Source organism: Vigna umbellata, chromosome 7 (assembly GCF_029865625.1).
Source record: "Vigna umbellata cultivar VRB3 chromosome 7, Vumbellata_1.0, whole genome shotgun sequence".
NCBI classification, from domain to species: Eukaryota; Viridiplantae; Streptophyta; class Magnoliopsida; order Fabales; family Fabaceae; genus Vigna; species Vigna umbellata.
Genome location: NC_142171.1, coordinates 2,714,291 through 2,737,065, shown reverse-complemented (window position 1 = coordinate 2,737,065; position 22,775 = coordinate 2,714,291). Strand labels below are relative to the sequence as shown.

The following is a 22,775-nucleotide window of genomic DNA, read 5'->3' as shown; positions in this document are numbered from 1 at the left end:
GAATAATCAGAAATGAAAATACTGAGACAAACTAAATATATCTTTAATGAAAAGGACAAAACATGATTTTGCCATTGAAAATAATCAAGAAAGACAAGCAGATTATAGCATGTTCTGTGTTTATTTATAGTGTAACACAAAATATCATTGTTCTTGCTTTAGGATTGTACCTAAGGTGTGACGAGCATAACCCAATATAAAATATAAAGCACAAAACGTAAAGATATATATGAGAGCAGCATCCTTCATCATAAATGCAGTCTTCAGAGACAGTGTCACTGTTAAAAATCCCTTTCGATGATGAAGTGATTAAGATATTCCTTTTCATTTTTTTTCATTTTCTCATCATTGTTCATTCTTTTACATAAATGGTAGATACAAAGAGAGAAAAAGAAGCCTATCACTAGTATTTTGTGGCACAATGTTTCTAAAAAATCATTATGTATACTCCTCGTCTACTGAATATACAGTATCCTTTAGCTGCAGCTATAATCTAATTAGGTATGGTCACTTGTTCTTCAATATTGATTGATGCTCCTATCTTGTAGAAGATTACTAGGAATACAAGTAATGTGAAGAAGATTCACCACTCTGATGAATGTCTCCATGCTCAACACCTCCACAAGCACTAACAACTATTGTATGGATATAATCATCCACCACAAGACCTTCAGCTTGCATTCTGTGCACGAGCTTCAGAGCCTCTCTAGCATGTCCATTCCATGCATAAGCCAAGATCATGGATTCCCAAGACACCAAATTCCTCTCCGGCATGTTGTCAAAAACTTGAAAAGCATCAGCAACACATCCGCATTTTGAATACATATATATTAAAGCACTGTTCACAAATACATTAGACGAGGCAGGAGACTTGCTTGCATATGAATGAATTAACTTTCCAAGCATTGGAGCTTCTAGTTCTGCACAAGCCTTCAAAGCTGATGAGTAAGTATAGGAATTAGGTAACACGCCTTCTTCCATCATTTCTTGCAGAAACTCCAGAGCCTCTTGTTCAAGCCCAAGTCTAGCACAACCAGAGATAATGGCAGTCCAAGAAACTACATCCCTAAGTGGCATGTGCTGAAGCACCTTGAAAGCATAAGAGTATTCTTTACACTTGCAATAGAACCAGACCAAAGTGCTTCCTATATACATGTTCGTATGGAAAATACGTTTGATTATCTGTGCATGAACCTCTCTTCCAATTAGCAAAGCTTTTGTTGTGCCACAAGCCATCAAGACACTTAAAACTGTCAATTTATTAACATGCATTCTTTTACTCTCCATTAATCGAAAGAAGTTTATGGCCTCTTCACCAAACCCATTTCGAGCATATCCTGATATAATAGATGTCCAAGTAGCTGTATTTCTGATTTTCATTCTATCAAACACCCCTTTAGAATCCACCATCAATCCACATTTTGCATACATATCAACTAGGGAAGTTCCTATAAAAACATCACTCTTACAGATATTCTTTATTATGGCACCATGAAGCTGTGTTCCAAATTTCAGTGCTTTATTTTCTCCACAAGCCTTTAGTGCACTACATATAGTATATTCATTAGGAAAGAACCCCTCACCTAGCATTTGTGACAACATCAACATAGCTTCATACCCAAACCCTTGTTGGGAACAGGCAGTGATCATAGTTGTCCAACATATTACATCTCGCTCTGCCATACAATCAAATGCCCGAAATGCACTTGATATATCGCCACATTTTGCATAAAAATGAACAACAGCATTGTCCACAATTATATTCCTCCATCTGCTTTTCAAAATACGAGCATGGATTTGTTTCCCCAGCTTTAAATCCACTCTTTTACCACACAAATTCATGATACAGACAAACATCTTACTGTTGGCTGGAACCCCATGTTTAACAGAATCTTGAAACAACTTAAAAGCCTCATCATCCAAGTTACATTTTAAATATCCATCAATAATAGCAGTCCATGTAACTGTATTCTTTCTTGGCATTCCATCAAACACACAACGAGCCCGATCCAACTCAACCAATCTTAAATAGCTACAAATCAAATTATTATCAACATAAGTATTTGAATGTCTAAAACATTTCAAGACAATTGCATGTACCCTTCCAACTTCTTCCACATTATAACACAATTGTAGCCAATGAGCAACTAATTCTGGATTGAAGCATTGATTTTTCTCACCTAAGTTGTCTATCTTCCAGCAGGAAGCATCTGAAGGAGACTTGATAATATCTTGGAAGTTCAATTCTGCAGCATTTAGTGTTTCAATGCTTTCCATTGCACTGTCATAGTCTTTTACGGCAGCCAAAAACATGTTCCGAAGCTTTGCAAAATCTTCTTACATAAACATAGGGTGAAAATATACCAGATTAATTAATTAGGCAAGTTTGAACTATAAATCGACTCATTACTTGAATACTAACATCAAGGACATAAAAATCCCAAGGCATATTATCACAGTTTATCAAAGGTTATGGCTAAGCCAGACAAACACTAGCCGAACAATGAGTTATAAAAGAACTTTTGGAGAGATGAGAATGAAAATGTAATATGATTTTTCTGGGGATGGATTTGATTATAGAAGACACCAACATTATAAAATATCTAAAAACTCTGAAACTAAGGGATATCATTCAGTTCTGTGGCTGACCAAATACTTGAAAGCAAAATATACTCTCATAAGAAACACTAATTCAGAATTCAAAGCATTTAGTCTCACCATTTTGTGTTTCAAGATTGTTGACAGAAGATTCAGCTAAGGTATGAAGATGCATAAAGAATTCTCTTGTGAAATCTCTACGACTCCTTGAAACAATTTCACTAATTTCAGATGGATTCTCTTTGATCATTAGGATAAGTTCATTGTGTCTCTGCAACTCTTCATCTATCTGAAGAAGAGGAGTATTAAATGACTTTGTGAATGCCATAAATAACAATTTAAAGGATTGGTATAATATTTAGACATACAACGTTTCCATTAATGACGTTTCTTTGTTATAGGGGTGGAGGATAAAAGGTTAGATAGAACAGAACTGTGCCAGATTGATTTTAATTAGTCACCACCCATATCATGATGACAGAGTGATGGGTATAATTTTCAATATCAAATAAGCAATGAAAGACCTCTTTAAGCTTCTTTCCAAGCCAGAGCAGTTTGTTCTTCAGCACTGGATTGTCTATGGCATCTGCCTTGTCCCGACAGTGTCTAAAGAAATGGGGCCTAATATTGCTCCACTTTTTGTTTAAAATTAAAAACTTTCTCCAATCGGTCTCGTGCAGCATGAAAGACTCGATTAGCTTGTCACAATCTCTAAAGATCATTTCATAGTTATCCAAGAACCCCATACCATCATCAACATCATCACAAGAACTATCACCACAAGAGGCACCAGTACATGAAAACCCTTTACTGATAGGATTCAGCACTGCTTTTGTGTCAGGTGCATTGACTGGAAAGTAATGCTGCTGATCTGCTAGATCAAGAAACAAGTTAGCATAATTAGCATAACATTTAGGATCCTCTCCTGAAACGCACCATCAATTCAAGTGAGATAAATACAATTATGCTGTAAATACACCATCACAGTGGGTTACAACTTTCAAAACTATTTATTTATTCCTCATAATTTTAGTTCCTACACATGGATGAAAACTAAGTTTGGGTTCCAGGTGTTAATATCAAACAAGTTACAAGCTACAAAATTCTTTTGGCAGTGATAAACCGTTGCAAAAGAAAACCTACAGGACCTAAAACTTACCATTTTCTCATACAAGGACTAAAACTTGAAATGCAAACCATTAGAGGGACCGAATGAATACTTTAACTTATTACAAATTAGGTTTAAAATAAGTTTGATTCCGCTAAATATTTGACAACTCCATATTTACAGCGGTTTTGCGAACTGTTGCCATAGAGAAGCAAATAATGCTGCTCATTTCCATGCTTGCCATGGTGTTCACCAAGTAAAACACTTTTCTGTATTTGGGATGTTTCCTCCCATCTTTTAGACTCAATCCTTCTCCAGTGATCTTTGGTTCATTTTTTCCATTGAATAAAATACAAGGGCAGCTAAAAAACATAAAATTTAATGTTATCAATAAATCTCAACCGGGAAAAACGAATATTATTTATTGACTCTTTAATCACATCAAAACCGTTTTCATTAAAAAAAAAACAATTCGGGTCCTTCACCTTTCTTTTTGTTTGTTCAGTGTCACAAATCACGACAGTGAAGATAAACCAAAAAAAAAATGGAACTCCGTATGCTGATTTTACCTTCTAAGCTCTACCCAAACAACAGTACATAATATATAACACAGAAAACAGGTAAAAAATAGTGGGGTGAGAAAACATAGAGTTGAAAAGCAGTGAGTGACCTTTGGAAGGAAAAGTTGAGCATGGAAGACGAAGTGGATTTGCAACGAACAAGGAGAAGGGTGAGGGTAACTCTGGAGTGGGTTTGTGAGTGTGAAATCTCTGTTGAAACGAAGAAGAGGAATGGAGAATTGCGGTCCTTAACGGTAACTCCATATGTCAAAGTATAGGAAGAGATTGTGAGGTTTTGTGGAGGAAGAAAAAGAGTTCTGAGCTCAGACACTGGTGGTGAAGAAAAATTAGAACTAAAAATGAAAAGGTTGAAACTTGCAAGAAGTTTAAAAATATCTTAAGTTTTGGGATGGAATGGATTGTTGATATTTTGTGGGAGGTGAAGTATCTAAAGAGTTCAGTGAGGGGATAAGGGATCTGCATATGTAACTTAAAATTACTTCATTTAAATGTATCTTTTTCAAATTTTTATTTTTATTTTTTTGTAAATACTTTTACATAAATTTGTCTAAACAGGTACAATTTTTATTAATTTTTAACCTACAATAAGTTGATGTGTTAAATGCATTTCAATTAACGTGATTAAATTATTTAATACAAAATATTGAATTATTTAATATTTGATATACACAAACTTTTTGTTCTAACTTTTGTTATGTGTTGATTAACAACAATACAAAAACTCTTTAATCAATATTTCAAATCATTGTTATTATTTTATTTTACTTATTTATGAAATTTGTTACTTTTTATAAAAAAAAAATTAGATTATTTTATAGATAATTCATCCTTGTTTTTTTTTAATGGCAAATAAATAAATAATTAAGATAAATAATTACGTATTTAATGAAGTCAAAGTATTTTATTGTCAATATGAAAAATTAATAAAAATTAAATATTTTATTGTCAATATTAAAAACAAATAATTCAAAGTATATATAACATTGTATAATTATTCAAAAGAAAGAGAACTATATTAACATAATATATACAAAGGAACTATTAAACTAATGTTTTTTCTCTAAGATTGTACACGTTAAAGAAAAAACTATCCTATGATTTAAATTGGAGGTTCTCATCCTATCAACTCTATATCACTGACACCATAAAAGTGATTATTGAAAAAAAAAAACAAATATACAACAAAAGGATAAACTAGCTCAAAAAGAAACAACATGTCTATAATACAATAAATCATTTAATTACAACATTACATAAGTATATAAATATAACCAAAATCTTTTAGACTCAATTTATTGAGACATGTGTACTTGAGTCAAACACATGAAGTTATACATTTAGAGTGAATATACCCTGTTTTACCGAATTATCACACATAAGATTAGTCTTTGACATATAGAATCCTTAGAGTTGTTCTTATGAAAGGACCTCATGTCACTATCACTCTCTTCTGCATGAGTATGAATGATGAGTAGAGTTTAGGATAGGTTTGCAACATGAAATAGTCTTTATGTTAATGCACACCCTAGGGAATCACACCTCAAATAGGATTTCCTCCTTGGAAATCTTTACATTATCACCAATTCATACTTTGTTTCGTATTTATCAGTTAATAACACTTTTATGATACCAATAATATCAAGAAATCTAAAAAAAAAACCCACAAACACATACAAAACAGAATGACACCCAACAACATAAAAGGCGAGCCTAGTGTTGGCTTCCAAGGGGCTTGGCACCCAACAGACCATTGTGGTGCACAACGCTAAGGCCCTTGGAACCCTTCTCGATGAATTTTTTAGATTTATGCCCAGTGGCACAAGGTGGCTTCTAGCAACACAAAGTCAGCAAGCTCCTTGACTTTGGTTTCGTCTAGTAGAGCATATACTCACTCAATGACAACCAAGTCAGAGGCCCACGATCCAAAATGGCATTCGAGGGTATCATCTACACCTAGTTCCCTAAAGCAAAAATACTCATTGACTTGAAAATATGAATTGGCGCCTAGTGCCCCTCTACTACCACTCAATGCCATGATAGAAAGTGTTACAAATGAGGGAGTTTAACTTGCTCAAATTGGTACTTTCTATTATTTCCTTTGACTTAAATAGTTTTAAAAAACTTTCTAAGTTCTTCCAATTTGTCAAATTACTCAAATTAAGACTCTCGCATTCCATCACTCATCAAAACCCATAAGAAACATATAAAAGTACAATCTCACATTTTAACCACTAAAATAACACATTACCACAACATATCAACACACTCCAATCAAATTTCAACAATGTACCATATCATCACAATCAACATGCAATATCCAACTAAACCATAAATTAACCACATTCAAAGATACAAGCTAGCTTCTCTTACCAAATGAAGTTGCTCAAACTTCTTTAAGACATCAAAACTCCTTCAACTTCATAGAATGTGCTATCTACACATAGAAATATTACAAAGATGATCAAGTCGTACTGTTATAATCACTCATCAACAGAGATTCATATAGAAAACTTTAGGAACACATGTGAAGAGAGGACAAATTTGACCAAGAAAAGAGCAAAAAAATTAACTTATATACTCAAATGAAAAAAATTGATCATGAATAAAAAGAACTCGCCGAGAGGATCGCTCCTACCATCTTAGATTTTCAAACATATGAACATAAGGTGAGACAAAGTAAAGAGAAGGCAAAAAACTCTAAAAGTAATTTCTAGAGAGATAATGTGTTTTAAAAATCTCGTTTATAAACTTTCTATTTATACTTAAGTATTTTAATATTAAAATAATTCACTCTCATTATTTTAAAGATACTATCAATTTTAAAATGTCACTTTCTATATCTTACCAAAAAGTGACCTTACTTTAATAATAAAATAAAAACCTTAATACTCACTTCTCTTATGTGTTTGAATTAGGAGAAAAAATTGAAAAAAGAAAGAGGAAGAAAATGAAAGAAAAGAATGGAAATTCTTATTTAGATTAAAAAAATCAAAATGATATAAAATGATTTAATTGGTATAATAAATTTTAAAAAATATATAAAATAATATATTTATAAAATGATCAAATTATATTTGTTGTTAAAAATTAATTTCATTTTGAATTGTAATTTTAATTTTACTATTATTATTATTATTAATATTTAGGTTTAATTGCTTATTTAGTACCTAAATTCACTACTAAGTTTCAACTTCGTCCCTGTTATTAAAAAGGTCTCAATTTCATCCTATTTTGTATAATTTGCACCAATTAAAACCATTTGGTTAATTTTACATTTAATTGTGTGCTAACATGAAAAAAAGTCTACAATTTTTTTTTCTTTCTCCTATGCTTTTTTTCGTGATGCAGATCCAAATTTTATAGTACATATGATGATGAGACTCCAAATACGTCAATCTCTTGTATATCTATTTATTTCTAGATAGTACATATTCTCTCATATGTTTGTAAAGGTAGTTTATACCGCAATACAACAAGGTTTATTATAAATATATATTTATACTTTTTTTCATGTTCTCATTTTCTTTCCTTTCTATTTTTTTCTTTTGTTTTAGATAAATTATAAACCCTAAACCCTAAATCCTAAACCTTAGAATAACCTAAAAGACATCTATTGAAAAAATATTCACATGTTAATGTAATCTCATCAATTTGATATGATGGCTATCATTACAGAAGATAACTTCATTATTATTATCTAAGATAAGTATATTGTTAGGATTATAACATAGGTTTAGAGTCCAATCCTATAAATACCATTTATATTTGTGAAGGAATATTTACTCAATTCTTATACTTACTACTCTATTCTCATAGATACTAAAGTTCTTTTACTGAATTGAGTGTTAGAATTTGTTTGGAAATAGATTTTTCCTCTTATTACAATCTTTAAGGGTAACATCAAAGTCCTCAAAGTTATTTTCATCACACCACTTATACCAAGGAATGCGGTCTAGACCCTGTAAAAACAAATATTTTTATCATTTTATACTTTTATTAGTATTATTTATTATACAAATTTAATTTATTTTTATTATTTTTTTATCAATATTATTATATAGATTTATTTATTATTATATATATAATAAATAATTATATAATTGATTGTATTGTATAATATAAATAAATAAAATTTATTATTTATATAAGATAATTGATTATCACATTATTTGCTGTTAAAGTTGTAAATAAATCATCTTTGAGTTAGATTTTCATAAAAAAAGAAAGGTCCAAATATGTCTTTCCCGTATTTTCATGGTCGTATTTCTGTTTAAATTAGTAGAAATAAACCACTTTTTTCATCAGTGTTTTTTCTTATCCACGAGAATTACTCCGGCATAAATAAATACATCAATCCAAATATCACCATCCATTTTTAAATAGGAGAATCCATGTTAGAACTGATTTTTTTTTATTAGTTTATAGATTGCCTTAAATATATACGTATTTAATGTTAAAAATATACTGTGAAACCTAACAATGTGAAAGTCCAGATTTTTTTGTTGGATTTTTTTTATTATCTTCTGTTAAATATTAAAAATATATTAATATCAGTATATTAACTTTCTTTTAATACATTTTAAAACATAAAAATTAATAAGTATATTTTGAAGTTATACCTTGATGAAAAAGAAAAACAATTCAAGTTTCAGACATGTTATCGAACATTGTCTTTTGTGTTGGAACTCCATGAACTGTGCTCCTTGTTGTCCTATACTGTGTGTACCTTTATTATGTCCAAAAACAACACTACTACCAAAACCACAAAACAGTAACGATGGTTTCCATTTTCGTACCCACAATTTACTTTAATATTTAATAATAATATTTTTATATTAAATTAAATTAAATAATTCAGCGATTAGTATATATATATATATATATATATATATATATATATATATATATATATATATATATATATAATTCAATAATTATATTGTATTTAGGAAATACAATAATTAGTATCACAAAAGAAAAATATTAGTATATAATTAATTCTTTTTATTTGTTAATAGTTAAAAGAGTTTTTAACAAAGAAAGGAACTTTTTGTAAGTAAAATAAGTAAAATAGATATTGGATGTTTTGTAATATCAGTCCAATGATATTATTATCATCAATATTTTTTCTTTGAAATATTATTGATTTTGGAACATGTATTAGAGATTAAAAAAAAGTATTATTTAAATTATTTTTTACTTCGATTTCTAAATGACATGAGACTATTGAAATTGGTAAAAACATAAGTTTCTGGTAATCCAAAAGAATGATTCATCATCTTAATGGAGAGTTTATTAAAAAAATTAATGGTTCATCTTAAACTCCCTTATCGACTCCATAATTGGTGTTAATGTTTCAATATCTGATTGTGGAATGATATTATTAAGATAAATTACTTATCACCTAAGATATTATTCCTATTGGAGACTGAAACTTTATCATCATTTTATTCTTAAAAACTGTCTTGAATGAAAAAAGAAAAAATATTTAAACTACCTTAATCTTAACTCTTAAACAATATAAACTATAAGGCTTGATAAAAGAAAATTAATTACTTAAAACTAAACATATATATATATATATATATATATATATAATGTTGTTTGTAAACACGAACAAGAGGAAAGTTATTATTATGATGAAACATGAAAATAATAAATAAATATTTGAAGTTCTTATAAACTTATTTTCAATTGATTGTTTAATAATATTTTTTATTTATTAAATAAACAAATTTTTATATTATTTTCTTTTAATTTTTTATTGATTAGATATTATCTTGTTTCTTTTTACCACAATTTTAAAATTGGTATAAAATAATAAAAATGATTTATTATTTTATATTAACTATAATATTATTTTATTATCATAAAATATATTATTAATAATGAATACAATAAGATTTGAATACCTAATAAAAAATTGAATGAAAATTTAATAAAAAATATACCAATTCGGGACATATTTAAAAGTTAATCAAATCTAACTAAAATTATATTTGAATATTTATGATTAAAATAATAAAAATATTAAGTGGTTTTAAATTTAGTTTTTATATATTGTTATAGTAAAAAAGAAAACTTAGTAAGTTACGAAGTTACGAGTTAAAAGACCTTGAAAGATTCAGCATACATGATTGATTGATTAGCCCAACACTTTTCTTGTCTGCATTTCTGTTCCTATGTCTCTTACTGTCTCCACTCTCATTCCTAGCTGTCTTCTCTTCTCTACTTTTTCTTCTTTCCAATTCAACAGCAAACTGAAAGAATGCCAAAAAACAGAAAATGGAAGAATGACTGTTATTATGCACTTTTTTTTTTTCAAAAGATGAACAAATAACATAAAATATAATACATTATCATTGTTTTTTCTCAAATAAATCTTTTTTAGAAAAATTACATAAATAAATTTTCTAAAGCCTTCATGATAACTTTTAATAATTGTCCTGTAACTATTTAAAGAGAAATTAGCGTTTTAATAAATATATCTGATAACTATTAATAAATTAGCCTTTTAATAATTTTTTTATTATACTAAACTATAAATCGATTACTTATCCTTTCATGTATACAAATAGATCTTTCTACTCCTTACACCTTAAAATTTGACATCGAGGAGTCAAATTCTATATTATATATAATTATATTTTATGATTAATTGTCAGTATATATTTGGTAAACACTCAACTCTCTATATCAAATTATAATGGGTCTATTTGGGTTCAGTGTGTGTAATTTTAAAAAATATATATTTATTTGAGAAAAAATTATACATGTTACTTTTAATGAAAGTATTTAACTATGAAGAATATATATAATTGATTAAGTATTATAATAATAAATTTTTAAATATAAATAAATTTGTCTTTCTTTTGAACTAATTTCTATTATTTTCTACTCTCTATTTTCTTCCTTTTTTTTACTTCTTTTTTTTTTCTTTCTTTTTTAACACGGGCGGTTTCTCTCCTCTGAAGAAACAGTTGATTTGTGTATTCGTTGGCTCTGAATTCTAAGAAAGTGGTTTTACTGAAAGCTCAAATTTTTCTTTCTTTCTTTCTTTCTTTCTTTCTCCCATTGCCATTGGAGATGACTTCCCTGAGAGAGCTTCTCACAGAAGAAGGCTTCTATCAAACAACTTCAAACCTCAACCCTTTGAAGCCAAAATTCAAATTCTCACCACAAACACCAGAGATAATAATAAACTCACTCCCTCTACACATATGCAACGATCGAAAAAGCCTTGATTGTTCCAACAACAACTTGGACAACTCCACCATACGAACTGGGTCTTGGTCTTTTCAATCCAACTCTCAAAGGGTTGGTTCAGTTTCTGAAATTTGGAAGAATTCCAAGTCATTGCTATCACCGGGTTCCAGAACCGTGGGACCTCCCATGAATGAAGTAGCCACCAGAGCAGTGGTTTCTATCCTCAGTGGCTACATTGGAAGATTTTTGAAAGATGATCATTTCAGGAAAATAGTGAGAGACAAGTGCAGTTCCTATTTGATCAGAAGGAGAAACGGTTCTGGGTCAGAAGATGAGGTTCTGGTGAACATGAAACTAGCCATGGAGAATATTTACAAGTTGGTGCAGGATCAAGGGACAAGGAAAGAGATAAAGATGGAAAGCTTAAGGAACTCCATTGAGCTTTTGACCATAGTTTCTTCATTGAACAGTAAAAGTAAAACATCAAAGGAAGCTGGTTCAACTTGTGGAATACCCAATTCCCATATCTCTGCTTGTGCTCAGCTCTACTTGGCAATAGTTTACAAGCTTCAGAAGAACAACAGGATTTGTGCTAGGCACCTTCTGCAAGTGTTTTCTGATTCACCATTTTTGGCTAGGACTTACTTGCTTCCTGACCTTTGGGAGCACGTCTTCCTTCCTCATCTTCTCCATCTTAAAATTTGGTATGCTGAGGAACTCGATGCACTTTCGGCTTCGAGGGAATGTCAGGATGCGAAGGATAATACAATGAGGACTTTGAGTAAAGTGTATGGGAAAAAAGTGGATACGGGAACTGCTTTGTTTGCTTTGTATTACAAGCAGTGGCTTAAAGTTGGGGCAAACGAGCCTCCTCTTCCTGTTGTTCCATTGCCATCAAGACCAAGTCGAGGATCATCAAGAAAAATGTCTTCAGATTCTTTTGTTTTGAGTTCTTCAACCAACAAAAACTTGTAAGTAACGTGGATATTTTGCATTCTCTGGTTCATTCATTCTAGTTATGTTTTCACAAGAAACAAATAAGGTAAATGGTAATTTGTGTTTTGGTTGCTTGCAATAGATACAAGGAAGTATTTGGCCCCAAACTAGAACTGAAATCTACCGCCCTGGCTGATCAAAATGGATTGCTGACAATCAAATGGGGCTCAGGGAATGATGAAAATTTGTATGGAGATGACTACAACCGCAGTTCACTTCAGGTAAGTTTCAGTATCTTCATTGAATGACAGATTTAAAATATAGAATGCATTTGAAACATATAATGGCCTTTTATTTCTCACCTTTGGCAGAAACAAGACTCTATATTCCTTGGAAAATCTTCAAGGTCAATTGACAATAGTTATGCTGAACTAAAGCCAGGGTCACAGAGATTGGACTATTTCCAATGCTTTTCTTGTAGGAGTATGCAAGCAGAAAGCTTGACGAACAGCAACTACACATCCTGCAATGGTTCATTTAGAAACGAAGCAACCTCTCTTTCAAGCGAATTTGTTCGAGCTATTACAACTATATGTTCATCAGATGTTCTCAGTGAATGCGAATTTGCAATTCGTGTGATTGCCAAAGCCTGGTTGAACTCTCATGTTGACCCTCTAATTGAAGAAGCAGTGTCACAATCTAGTGTAGTTGAGGCTATCCTGGAGATACTGTTTGCCTCAAGTATAGATGAAATTCTAGAATTGGCTATATCAGTTTTAGCAGAACTAGTAGGGAGGAATGATGCAATTAGACAAATTATATTGAGCTGGGATCCACAACTAGATATCTTTGTGAGACTTTTAAGAAGGACTGGCCTGTTCCTAAAAGCTGCCGTTCTGCTTTATCTGTTAAAGCCACAGGCAAAACAGATGTTATCACCAGAATGGGTGTCTCTTGTACTTCGAGTGTTAGAATTTGGAGACAAAGTTCTAACCCTCTTCACGGTTCAATGCTGCCCTCAAGAGGCTGCAATTTACTTTATGGACCAACTTCTTACTGGTTTTGATGAAGATAAGAATTTAGAGAATGCTAGGCAGGTTGTTTCTCTTGGGGGATTGACCTTTCTTATGAAAAGAATTGAAGAAGGAGAGATTCACCAGAGAAACAAAGCTGCTTTGATTGTTTATAGTTGCATTCATGCTGAAGGAAGCTGCCGGAGTTTTCTATCTGACAATATAAAGAAGAGCTCTTTACTAGAACTCATTATTCTCGACAATAGTAAAAGTTGCAGTGGATGTGCCTTTGCTGTGCTAGCTGAGTTGCTCTATCTTGAAAGGCACTTTTTCCCTACCTAACTTTTTTGATGATATCTTTTTATTCTTCTTCTCTTTGTTTCCTTACTAAATTTTACCAGAAAGTGCTGACGTGAGTCTCTTGAAATTGTCAGAACCACCAAGATTTTAAATTTCTTAAGGGGACTTAAAGATGGATGGGGTGGCCTAAACACAATGCACATTCTGTTCATCTATCTTCAGAGAGCTCCACCTGAACAACGGCCTCTGGTTGCAGCAGTATTATTGATGCTTGAAATTATGGTAATTCTTTCAGCCTACTAATCCTTGTATGGAAACATTAACAATATTGTTCGGAGAAAAACATTTCGGTGAATAATTTTCCAAGCTGTTCTATAACCAATTGTTTTGTTTCCAAAATCAAGCTCTTAGACTGTTTAACCGTCCATTAGTCCGTAATATATCAAGTTTAGTTTGTTGAAGAGTTCACCAATGGAAAAGCAGTTGTTTTGCAGGAAGATCCTTTCAAAGAGAGCTTTTATAGAGCAGAAGCAATTGAGGCAATTATGGTTGCTTTAGATTGTCGAGTGTGTAATGATATAATACAAGAACAATCAGCAAGAGCTTTACTCTTGTTAGCAGGACACTTTACTTATACAGGAGAATCATTAATGGAGAGAACTTTTCTACACCAAGCTGGCTTTCAAGAAAAGTGCATGGAAGGTTCCTCATATGGCAAGGAAATTGTTGTTTATGATTCAGCTCACAAGGTAGTTATTGGATTATAATTATGCAATTGTAAAGTTTCATATCCCTAGTTCTATAAACACGAATCGCTTTTAGTATCACTTGCAATTCAAGATATTGATTGGTTGCATGTTGCTGATTAGAACGAAGAGGACAATGAATCTGAAACATGGCGAAGAAAAGCAGCCTGTGTCTTGTTCCAAAGTGGAAACCAGAATTTACTAAAGGCACTTTCAGATTCTTCAATCAATGGAGTCCCAAGTTTAGCACGAGCTAGCCTTGTAACAATTTCTTGGATGAGTAGCTACCTTCACTTAGTTGATGACAGAAAGTTCCCACCAATGGCATTCTCAATCCTCACGCCACTGCTACTAAAATCCTTGAATTATGATAAAGATGTTGGGGCAAGGGTGTTGGCTTCATATTCATTACTATGCCTTGTAAAAATTTCAGGTATGAACTATGAAACCTTGAACTATGAAGGGACCAGTTGCTTCAGTTTTGCTCTCAAACTTTTAGATTTGACACAAGAAAAAGTAATGGGATTTTAATCAGAATTTTGTATCCTTGTTTAACTCTTCTCTTTTGATATGTCCTTTCTTTTGGCAAACTCGTAGCAGGATGTGTCTCTTTCCTGGCATCACTGGATAAAGATTCAATCAAACATCTTGAGAATCTCTCTCTTGTTACGTGGACTGCCAATGAGCTAATTGCAATCATCTCCAAAAGCAGCTTGCAGTACAAAACAATGAAAAGCAAAGCTCATTGTTGAACTCTTCCGTGTGTTTATTTGTTCATTCTCTTTCAAACACGCGTGATTGTAACCTCCACCACCCTTGAATTTGCATAGCTGATTAGTTTGAGTGGCAATGTTTCTAGCAAAAGTCTACTAGTTTCATTTTATGATAGCTTATGATCTCACAACCTGAAAAGCTTGTTCAGCCAAAGAAAGAAAAAACTAACACGGGAAAACAGTAAAATAGTGTTGCGTGCTAAATCATATCCAACACAAGAAGTTACCCATTGATCATGGTATTATCTTTTGGTTCCTAGATTACAAAAAGAGTTCTTATGTCAATGTCTTTCTACCATCACCCCACAAAAGGAAAAGGAAAGAGGACAAAAAAGAGATGAGAAAAAGGGGGGCACTTTATTAAGCATTTTGCATGGATAACAAACTTATATCTCTTGCGTGCGTGGTTGTGCATGTGCACCTTCATGCTGGAGGCTGTGACAGACTAAAGTAACCCCCCACCCTCTCTAAGGAAAAAGGAATCTCTTGGCAAAAAACTATTCTCATTCGGGAATAGAAGACAAACATGTGGATGTGAATGTGATCACTCGTTAGGAACTTCACGAGGGCAGATAACTGTTTTTCTAAGCTCATAGTAACTTCAAAATTAAACCCATGCCATACACACATAACCACGCAAGTATTAAACTTGGATCAGTAGTCAGGCTGGTCAAGAAATTCTTATTCTTTTCTTTCTTCAGTGTCCTTTTTCGAGACAATACTAATACAAAAAAAAGAAGACTTTTTAACTATTTTATTTTGGACCTTTTAGGTATAATACAAGTCCGCTTACATAATTTTACATCAGTTCCTCTAAATGATTGATATAAATTTACCTTAGACCTTATAAAGAATCGATGTCAATTTATGTCGATTTTTTAAGAAAATCGACGTAAAAAATTTCGTATCCAATAAAAAAAATTATGAAATGAATATCTCTGAACTTTACGGTTTGCATGTTAAACAAAAAAAATTCATCAAGTTGAGGAAAATTTATGAAATAAAGAAATCAAATTTAATACAAAAATTAGATTATTCCTAAAGAAGAATTTGAGTTGTATAGGTTTAAGGACATTGAGACAGAAGTTCTTCTTCACATGAGTACCTTTAAATCTATACAACTTAATCTTCTCTTGTTTTTACACTACCTAACATGAAACCTGTAACGTAGAATATATTTTTGTTCGTCACTCCTCTCCAAGGTTACTAAAAACTCGGAGTTGAAAGTCTTATATTGAAAAAAAAAATGAAAAAGTTGAATGATATATAAAAATAAGTACCCACAAACCTTAAGCGTATAGGTTTTTTCAACTCATACCTCAAATAGTTAATTTTCTTAATTTATTCAAGTAAAAAAATTTCAACAATTATTTCAAAATTGACAATTGAAGTGTTTTTTTAAGTGTATTTATCTATTTTTATGTAATATAACATTTTCCCTTAGAAATAAACTAACTTTAATTTTAAGAATATGGTAAGAAATCATACTCAATAAAATAAACTATGCAAAGTTGAAAGGTGAATAAAGGATTGACACTACTCTTTATCAAAAATCTTAAAACAATGAGGTAATGGATTTTTTATTTTTATATAGTGTTATACTTTTTTATTTGTATCTAATGTGAGACTTAGACTCACATTCGAATTTTCAACTATCTGAAGTGTTTTTTTTTAAACCGTATTTGTCTATTTTTATGTAATATAACATTTACTCGTACATAAACTCACTTTAGTTTTAAGAATAAGAAAATATGGTAAGAAAGCATAGTGAAGAAAGTATGCAAAGCTGAATAAGTTTTTGGGACACTTAGATTCCAACTGTTAGTTACTTTCAGGCCAAAAACAAACATGCATAGCTGGAACAGAGGTGAAGTCCTACGTCATCTATACATTGATGTTTTGGCTCTCTGCATATGGCCTTTGGTACGATTTATAAATCTTGTCATCTAACGTAATGCTAATTTCCCACACGTATAAAGACAAACCAAGTTTCTTCAAACGCTTTCTTTCTGCATAGCCGGTTGATATAAACTACTTTCCCCCCATTGAGTGAATAATCCATATTACAGCAACAAAATCAGTGTCAGTATTTTTATGATGACATTTGTCTTCTTTCAATATGCTAACATGGTTATGTAACAAAAGAAATGTGTTAGAAATAAACTTTTTGTCATTATTTACATTTGTCTTGAAAATTAAAAAATTTTATACGAATCACATTTTACTATGTAATTCTCCTACGACTATATAGTGTATGCATTAAGAAATCATGAATCATTCTGTGAGATATTTAATATCGCATGACTAAGAAGATTCACCAATGAACACAAGTTTTGTCCTTGAAATCTTCCCCCAGTGGCAAGAATAGTTTATTTTGGTACATTTATTCCTTCTCATCTTTAAGCAATGAATTAAGCAGGAAATGACAGGGTTTTTGATTGGGCAAACTCCATGATGTAGCCATGTGCTTGCAGTGGGTGGCCACAAGTGTATCTTCCATTGTCTTTACCTGCATTAGAGAACCCCATCTCCAAGAAAACAATGAAAACAGCCGTATACATAGCAAAAAGAGTAAGACAAGAATCCAAACTCGAATTTTGCATGAAATTATATGACCAATCATCATCGTTTTTCAATGTGCATGGTCCCCATTCTTCACTCTGTTCACATGCCACTCTCAGTTCTTGGTTCCAGTAGTGTCTCATTTGAATAATAGTGACGAACCAAACACTATTCAAACTTCAAACCCTCTCTTTGCACCAGAAAGTAAAGGGTACGAGAAATGAGGACTGGAATGTACCACATAACATTTCATCCGGTTAAGGGAAAACTTGAAAACCATTAATCTAAAATATGTAGGTTCAAATGTAATGTAAGATTCCATTAGAATAGCATAATCCAAATAACTGTTGCAACGTTGTACGGAAATGCCTTGTAAACAAATGATATTGAGCATAAATCCAAAAACTGACCTCTACTTGATTCCTCACTTCGACCTTTTTTCTTTGACAGAGAGAAGAAAGAAAACTTATGTAGCCTCCATTATTTAGCGGTGAAAATCTTTTTCATCGTGCGTTTGATTTATTCAAATTTGATTTTAGAAACAATAAATAATTCTCTCTTTCATGTATTTTTAAGATACCATAGATTAATAATCATTACATTCGAATTATTCAAAATTTAGGGGTTCCATCAAGATTTTACTATTAATCTAACTCTAAACCAGAGCTATAGGTTTTACATTAATGAAAGATATAATAACACTCTGGCAACATAGAAGGATGAGAGAAGAGGCAAAGGGTAGTTTCGGGAAATCAAGAAAGAAAGACAAAATAATAAACTAAAATCATTGGAGCCGTTGATTTAAAATAACAACAATCGAATGATGTAATAGGGTTTAAGGTTTCTCTAGCTATGTCTCTACCCAGAACACTTTGCTAAGACTTTTTCTTTACTTGCGTAAGAATTTTAAAAAACGCAAACTTTATATTCAATATCATGTATCAATTAAATCTTTGTTGAATGATTAACAAAGCATCCAAAACTGAACAAAAATTAATGTGTTTATAAGCCATGGTTCAGCTAATCAAACTTTATTTTAACATTGTAGAAATCCGGTGACTCTCACTTAACAGACACCTAAAAAAATTATAATTATTTGACCCATTCACTCCGTTTTTTAAACGAGTTGCGTGATACTAGACCAACTTTCGTCTGATTTAAAAAAAAATTAAATTATATATATATATATATATATATATATATATATATATATATATATATATATATATATATATGTGTGTGTGTGTGTGTGTGTGTTTGTTAACACGTGCATGTTTTTCAGTTGGTACATTTTAGCAATGGAGTTTTAGTTGACAAAAATACCCTTATATACATATATAATATCAATTCTAAGTTTTAAGGTTAAGGGTATTTTAATAATTTTTATTCTCAAAAAAAAGAAACCCTCAAACTCTTGCTGACATCTCTCATTCTTCTCAACCCTTTCTCTTTCATCTCTCACACTCCAACCTTTTCTTTGTCATCCTTACTGTAGTCCCAATTAAAAAAATCAGAAACACTTGCCGTTAAACAATTTGCCTTTGTAAAGAGTTGAGTCATTGACATATTCACCTTTAGGCAAATGTTCATTCAAAATCTCTTCAATTTCACCATCTTTACTAACCTCTCTAATTTCATCATTTGTATATGTTGAATCATCATCTCTAAAAAAACCCTCCAGGCCAATTACTAATTCCTTCAGATGTCATTATGCTTGTGAAAATTAGATAAAATTATATACGACAAAAATTATAAAATGAAAACTCATTATAAAATTATTTTTTTGTAAGAAATTGTTTAACAAAGAATATTTCTGATTTTTTTCCAGGCCAATTACTAATTCCTTTCATGTCATTATGCTTGTGAAAATTAGATAAATTTAGATAAGACAAAAATTATAAAATGAAAACTCATTATAAAATCATTTTTCGTAAGAAATTGTTTAAGAGCGAGTATTTCTGATTTTTTCCAGGTCAATTACCAATTCCTTTATGCTTGTGAAAATTGGATAAAAAATTATAGGTTTAATAGGTTCGGAGGTCCCTATATTTGCAGGTTCGTTTCACTTGGGTCCTCCAATTTTAGAAGTGATCAATTAGGTCCCTAATTTAACAAAATTGAGTCAATAATACCCTTTCCGTTAAATGCAAGGGAATCTGAATGCAAATTAAACACGTGGCATGCTGAGGCATCATTTTATTTGCAGGTGGCAGAGTTTGAGCTTAATACGTGGCAATTTCTGCAATTTTTAATTTGCATTCAGATTCCCTTGCATTTAACGGAAAGGGTATTATTGACTCAATTTTGTTAAATTAGGGACCTAATTGATCACTTCTAAAATTGGAGGACCCAAGTGAAACGAACCCGCAAATATAGGGACCTCCGAACCTATTAAACCAAAATTATAAAATGAAAACTCATTATAAAATCATTTTTTGTAAGATTGTTTAACAGCCAGTGATTCTGATTTTTTTCAGTTGGGGCTACCATAGGATGACACAGAAAATGTTAGAGTGAGAGAGATGAAAGAGAAAGGGTTGAGAGGGATAAGGGAGGTGAACAAGGATTTGGGAGTTTCTTTTTTTTTAGTTTTGAGATATGAAAATTATTAAAATACCCTTAACCTTAAAACTTATACCCTTAACCTTAAAACTTAGAATCCATGTTATATAAGAGTAATTTTGTCTACTAAAACTCGATACACATTACTAAAATGTACCAACTAAAAAACAGGCGTACGCGTTGTTGGGATTTTGTGACTCAAACAACATTTGATTGAAGGAGTCAAAGCAGTTAAATAAAAATATATTTTTATCTTATTTTTAGGAAGATTTTATGCATTATTTAATTAATTAGATTTTATGCATTATTTAATTAATTAATTTAGGAGATATTTTTCCAAAGTTGATTACAAATGATGTACTATAAATATTTACTGTTTATGCTCAATAAAATGATCAGTTTCCCTTTTATTCTTTTGCCTCTTATACGGTAAAACCACAACAATTGGTATCAAGAGCAAAAAGGATCTTACGGGATCTGTGATATAACCCACAAACACCTACAACCACAAAATAACCACCACACATAAGATGGAATCTCAAACATCCTTTACTACCGTTTCTATACCTATATTTGATGGACAAAACTATCAAATGTGGGCTGTCAAAATGGAAGTATATCTAGATGCTAACGATGTGTGGGAAGCGGTAGAAGAAGACTACAAAGTGTCTCCCTTGCTAGATATTCCTACGGTTGCTCAAATGAAAAATCACAAAGAAAGGAGGCTTCGAAAATCCAAAGCCAAATCAATTTTGTTCACAACCGTATCTCTAGTCATTTTCAACAGAATAATGACGTTGAAAACGACATATGAAATCTGGAAGTTTTTGGAGGAGTATGAAGGCAGTGAGAGAATCAAAGGAATGCAAGCTTTGAATCTGGTTCGAGAACTTGAGATGCAAAGGATGAAAGATTCGGAGACAATCAAAGATTATGCAGACAAGCTTCTCGGCATTGCAAACAAAATACGTCTTCTTGGTACTGATATTCCTGATTCTAGAATTGTTCAAAAAATACTTGTAACAATTCCAGAAAGATATGAAGCCACATTGACTTCCTTGGAGAACTCAAAAGATCTTTCTACTATTACCTTGGCAGAACTTTTGACTGCACTTCAGGCTTCAGAACAAAGAAGACTCATGAGAGAAGAAGGTCATATTGAAGGGGCTTTGCTAGCTAAATTTATGAAAAACAAGGGTAAGTCTTTCAACCACAAAAATGATAGCAAATCCTTTCATGTTTTTCCATCATGTCCTTTTTGTAAGAAAAACAATCATCCAGAGACGAAATGTTGGTGGAGGCCAGATGTGAAATGCCATAAATGTGGACAATTAGGGCATGTGGAGAAAATTTGCAAGTCATCAAAGATACAAGAGAATGTACAAGCTGTTGTTGAAGAGGGTGAAGAAGAAGATCTTTTGGTTGTTTCTTGCTTTGCCACTGCAAGATCAATAGAAAGTTGGCTAATTGATAGTGGTTGCACGAACCACATGACTTACAATAAAGAATTATTCAAAGATCTTGATGCAACCTATAACACAACTGTCAGAATTGGAAACGGAGCAAAAATAGCAGTGAAGGACAAAGGAACCATCGCGGTCAAAGGTTGCACAGGTTTGAAATTAATTACTAATGTTCTATACGTTCCTGAAATTGATCAAAACTTGTTGAGTGTTGGCCAACTTCTAGAGAAAGGTTATAAAGTTCTATTTGAAGATAAAACCTGCATGATTAAAGATTCAGATAATAAAGAATTATTCAGAGTTCGAATGAAAGGCAAGAGCTTTGCTTTGAATTTGATTGATGAAGAGCAATTTGTTATGCACAAGGTTGAAGACAATATGCAGGTACAAGGGCTTCCCAAAATAGAAGAGAAATCACCCGTATGCGCAACTTTGCAATATGAAAAACAAACAAGGTTGTTTTTTCAAAAAGACAAATCTTGGAGAGCAACAAACAAACTGCAGGATGTCAAAGAACCTAAAAGAAGAACACCATCTTTGAATGACAAGAAAGTAGAGCTAGTAGGTGTTAAAGTTGGTGAAAGTCAAATTAAACCAGAAAAATTAGAGAAAGAAAACATCCTAAGACAACTCTTCCCGAAGCAGAAGCTGAAAATGCGGAAAAGTCAAAAGATCAACTACAAATAGATGAGAAATTTGTAAAAGATTGTAAAGACGTGAAGACTAAGCAAGAAATTGTGATCGGGACTTCCAAAAGTGAAAAAAACTTTAGATGATACGGTCAAGGACGATAAAAACTTAGTATATGCTGACTTTTAGTCAAGGAGGAGATTGTTGGGATTTTGTGACTCAAACAACATTTGATTGAAGGAGTCAAAGCAGTTAAATAAAAATATATTTTTATCTTATTTTTAGGAAGATTTTATG

The 22,775-nt window shown here is 31.6% G+C and overlaps 2 protein-coding genes across 3 annotated transcripts; one reads left to right on the top strand and one right to left on the bottom strand.

Moving 5' to 3' along the window:
* Positions 1-279: 279 nt before the first annotated feature.
* LOC148194950 (pentatricopeptide repeat-containing protein At4g18520, chloroplastic-like) lies at positions 280-4,667 on the bottom strand. Its single transcript, XM_088094711.1, has 4 exons — positions 4,377-4,667; positions 3,123-3,469; positions 2,719-2,887; positions 280-2,333 (listed from the first exon to the last, which is right to left on the bottom strand). The coding sequence occupies exons 1-4, from the start codon at positions 4,528-4,530 to the stop codon at positions 556-558; spliced, it is 2,448 nt and encodes an 815-aa protein (XP_087950837.1). The 5' UTR covers positions 4,531-4,667; the 3' UTR covers positions 280-555.
* A 6,587-nt stretch (positions 4,668-11,254) lies between these two features.
* On the top strand, positions 11,255-15,872 carry LOC124846149 (putative E3 ubiquitin-protein ligase LIN-1). 2 transcript variants are annotated; one of them, XM_047323451.2, is made up of 7 exons: positions 11,255-12,464; positions 12,572-12,710; positions 12,801-13,765; positions 13,877-14,024; positions 14,237-14,491; positions 14,612-14,921; positions 15,086-15,872. In XM_047323451.2, the coding sequence occupies exons 1-7, from the start codon at positions 11,374-11,376 to the stop codon at positions 15,238-15,240; spliced, it is 3,063 nt and encodes a 1,020-aa protein (XP_047179407.2). In that variant the 5' UTR covers positions 11,255-11,373; the 3' UTR covers positions 15,241-15,872. The 2 variants fall into 2 exon arrangements, with proteins under 2 accessions (XP_047179407.2, XP_047179348.2); XM_047323392.2 differs by having other exon boundaries at positions 11,256-12,464; positions 15,089-15,872.
* The last annotated feature ends 6,903 nt before the right edge of the window (positions 15,873-22,775 follow it).

Excerpts from the sequence above, each read along its gene's own strand:
- LOC148194950 (XM_088094711.1), bottom strand. The coding sequence starts at position 4,530 with ATGGAGTTACCGTTAAGGACCGCAATTCTCCATTCCTCTTCTTCGTTT. Across the intron at positions 3,470-4,376 it reads CTCAACTTTTCCTTCCAAAG|ATCAGCAGCATTACTTTCCA; the intron begins GTCACTCACTGC and ends TTGATCTAGCAG. Across the intron at positions 2,334-2,718 it reads CAATCTTGAAACACAAAATG|ATTTTGCAAAGCTTCGGAAC; the intron begins GTGAGACTAAAT and ends TTATGTAAGAAG.
- LOC124846149 (XM_047323451.2), top strand. The coding sequence starts at position 11,374 with ATGACTTCCCTGAGAGAGCTTCTCACAGAAGAAGGCTTCTATCAAACA. Across the intron at positions 12,711-12,800 it reads ACAACCGCAGTTCACTTCAG|AAACAAGACTCTATATTCCT; the intron begins GTAAGTTTCAGT and ends CACCTTTGGCAG. Across the intron at positions 14,025-14,236 it reads TATTGATGCTTGAAATTATG|GAAGATCCTTTCAAAGAGAG; the intron begins GTAATTCTTTCA and ends GTTGTTTTGCAG.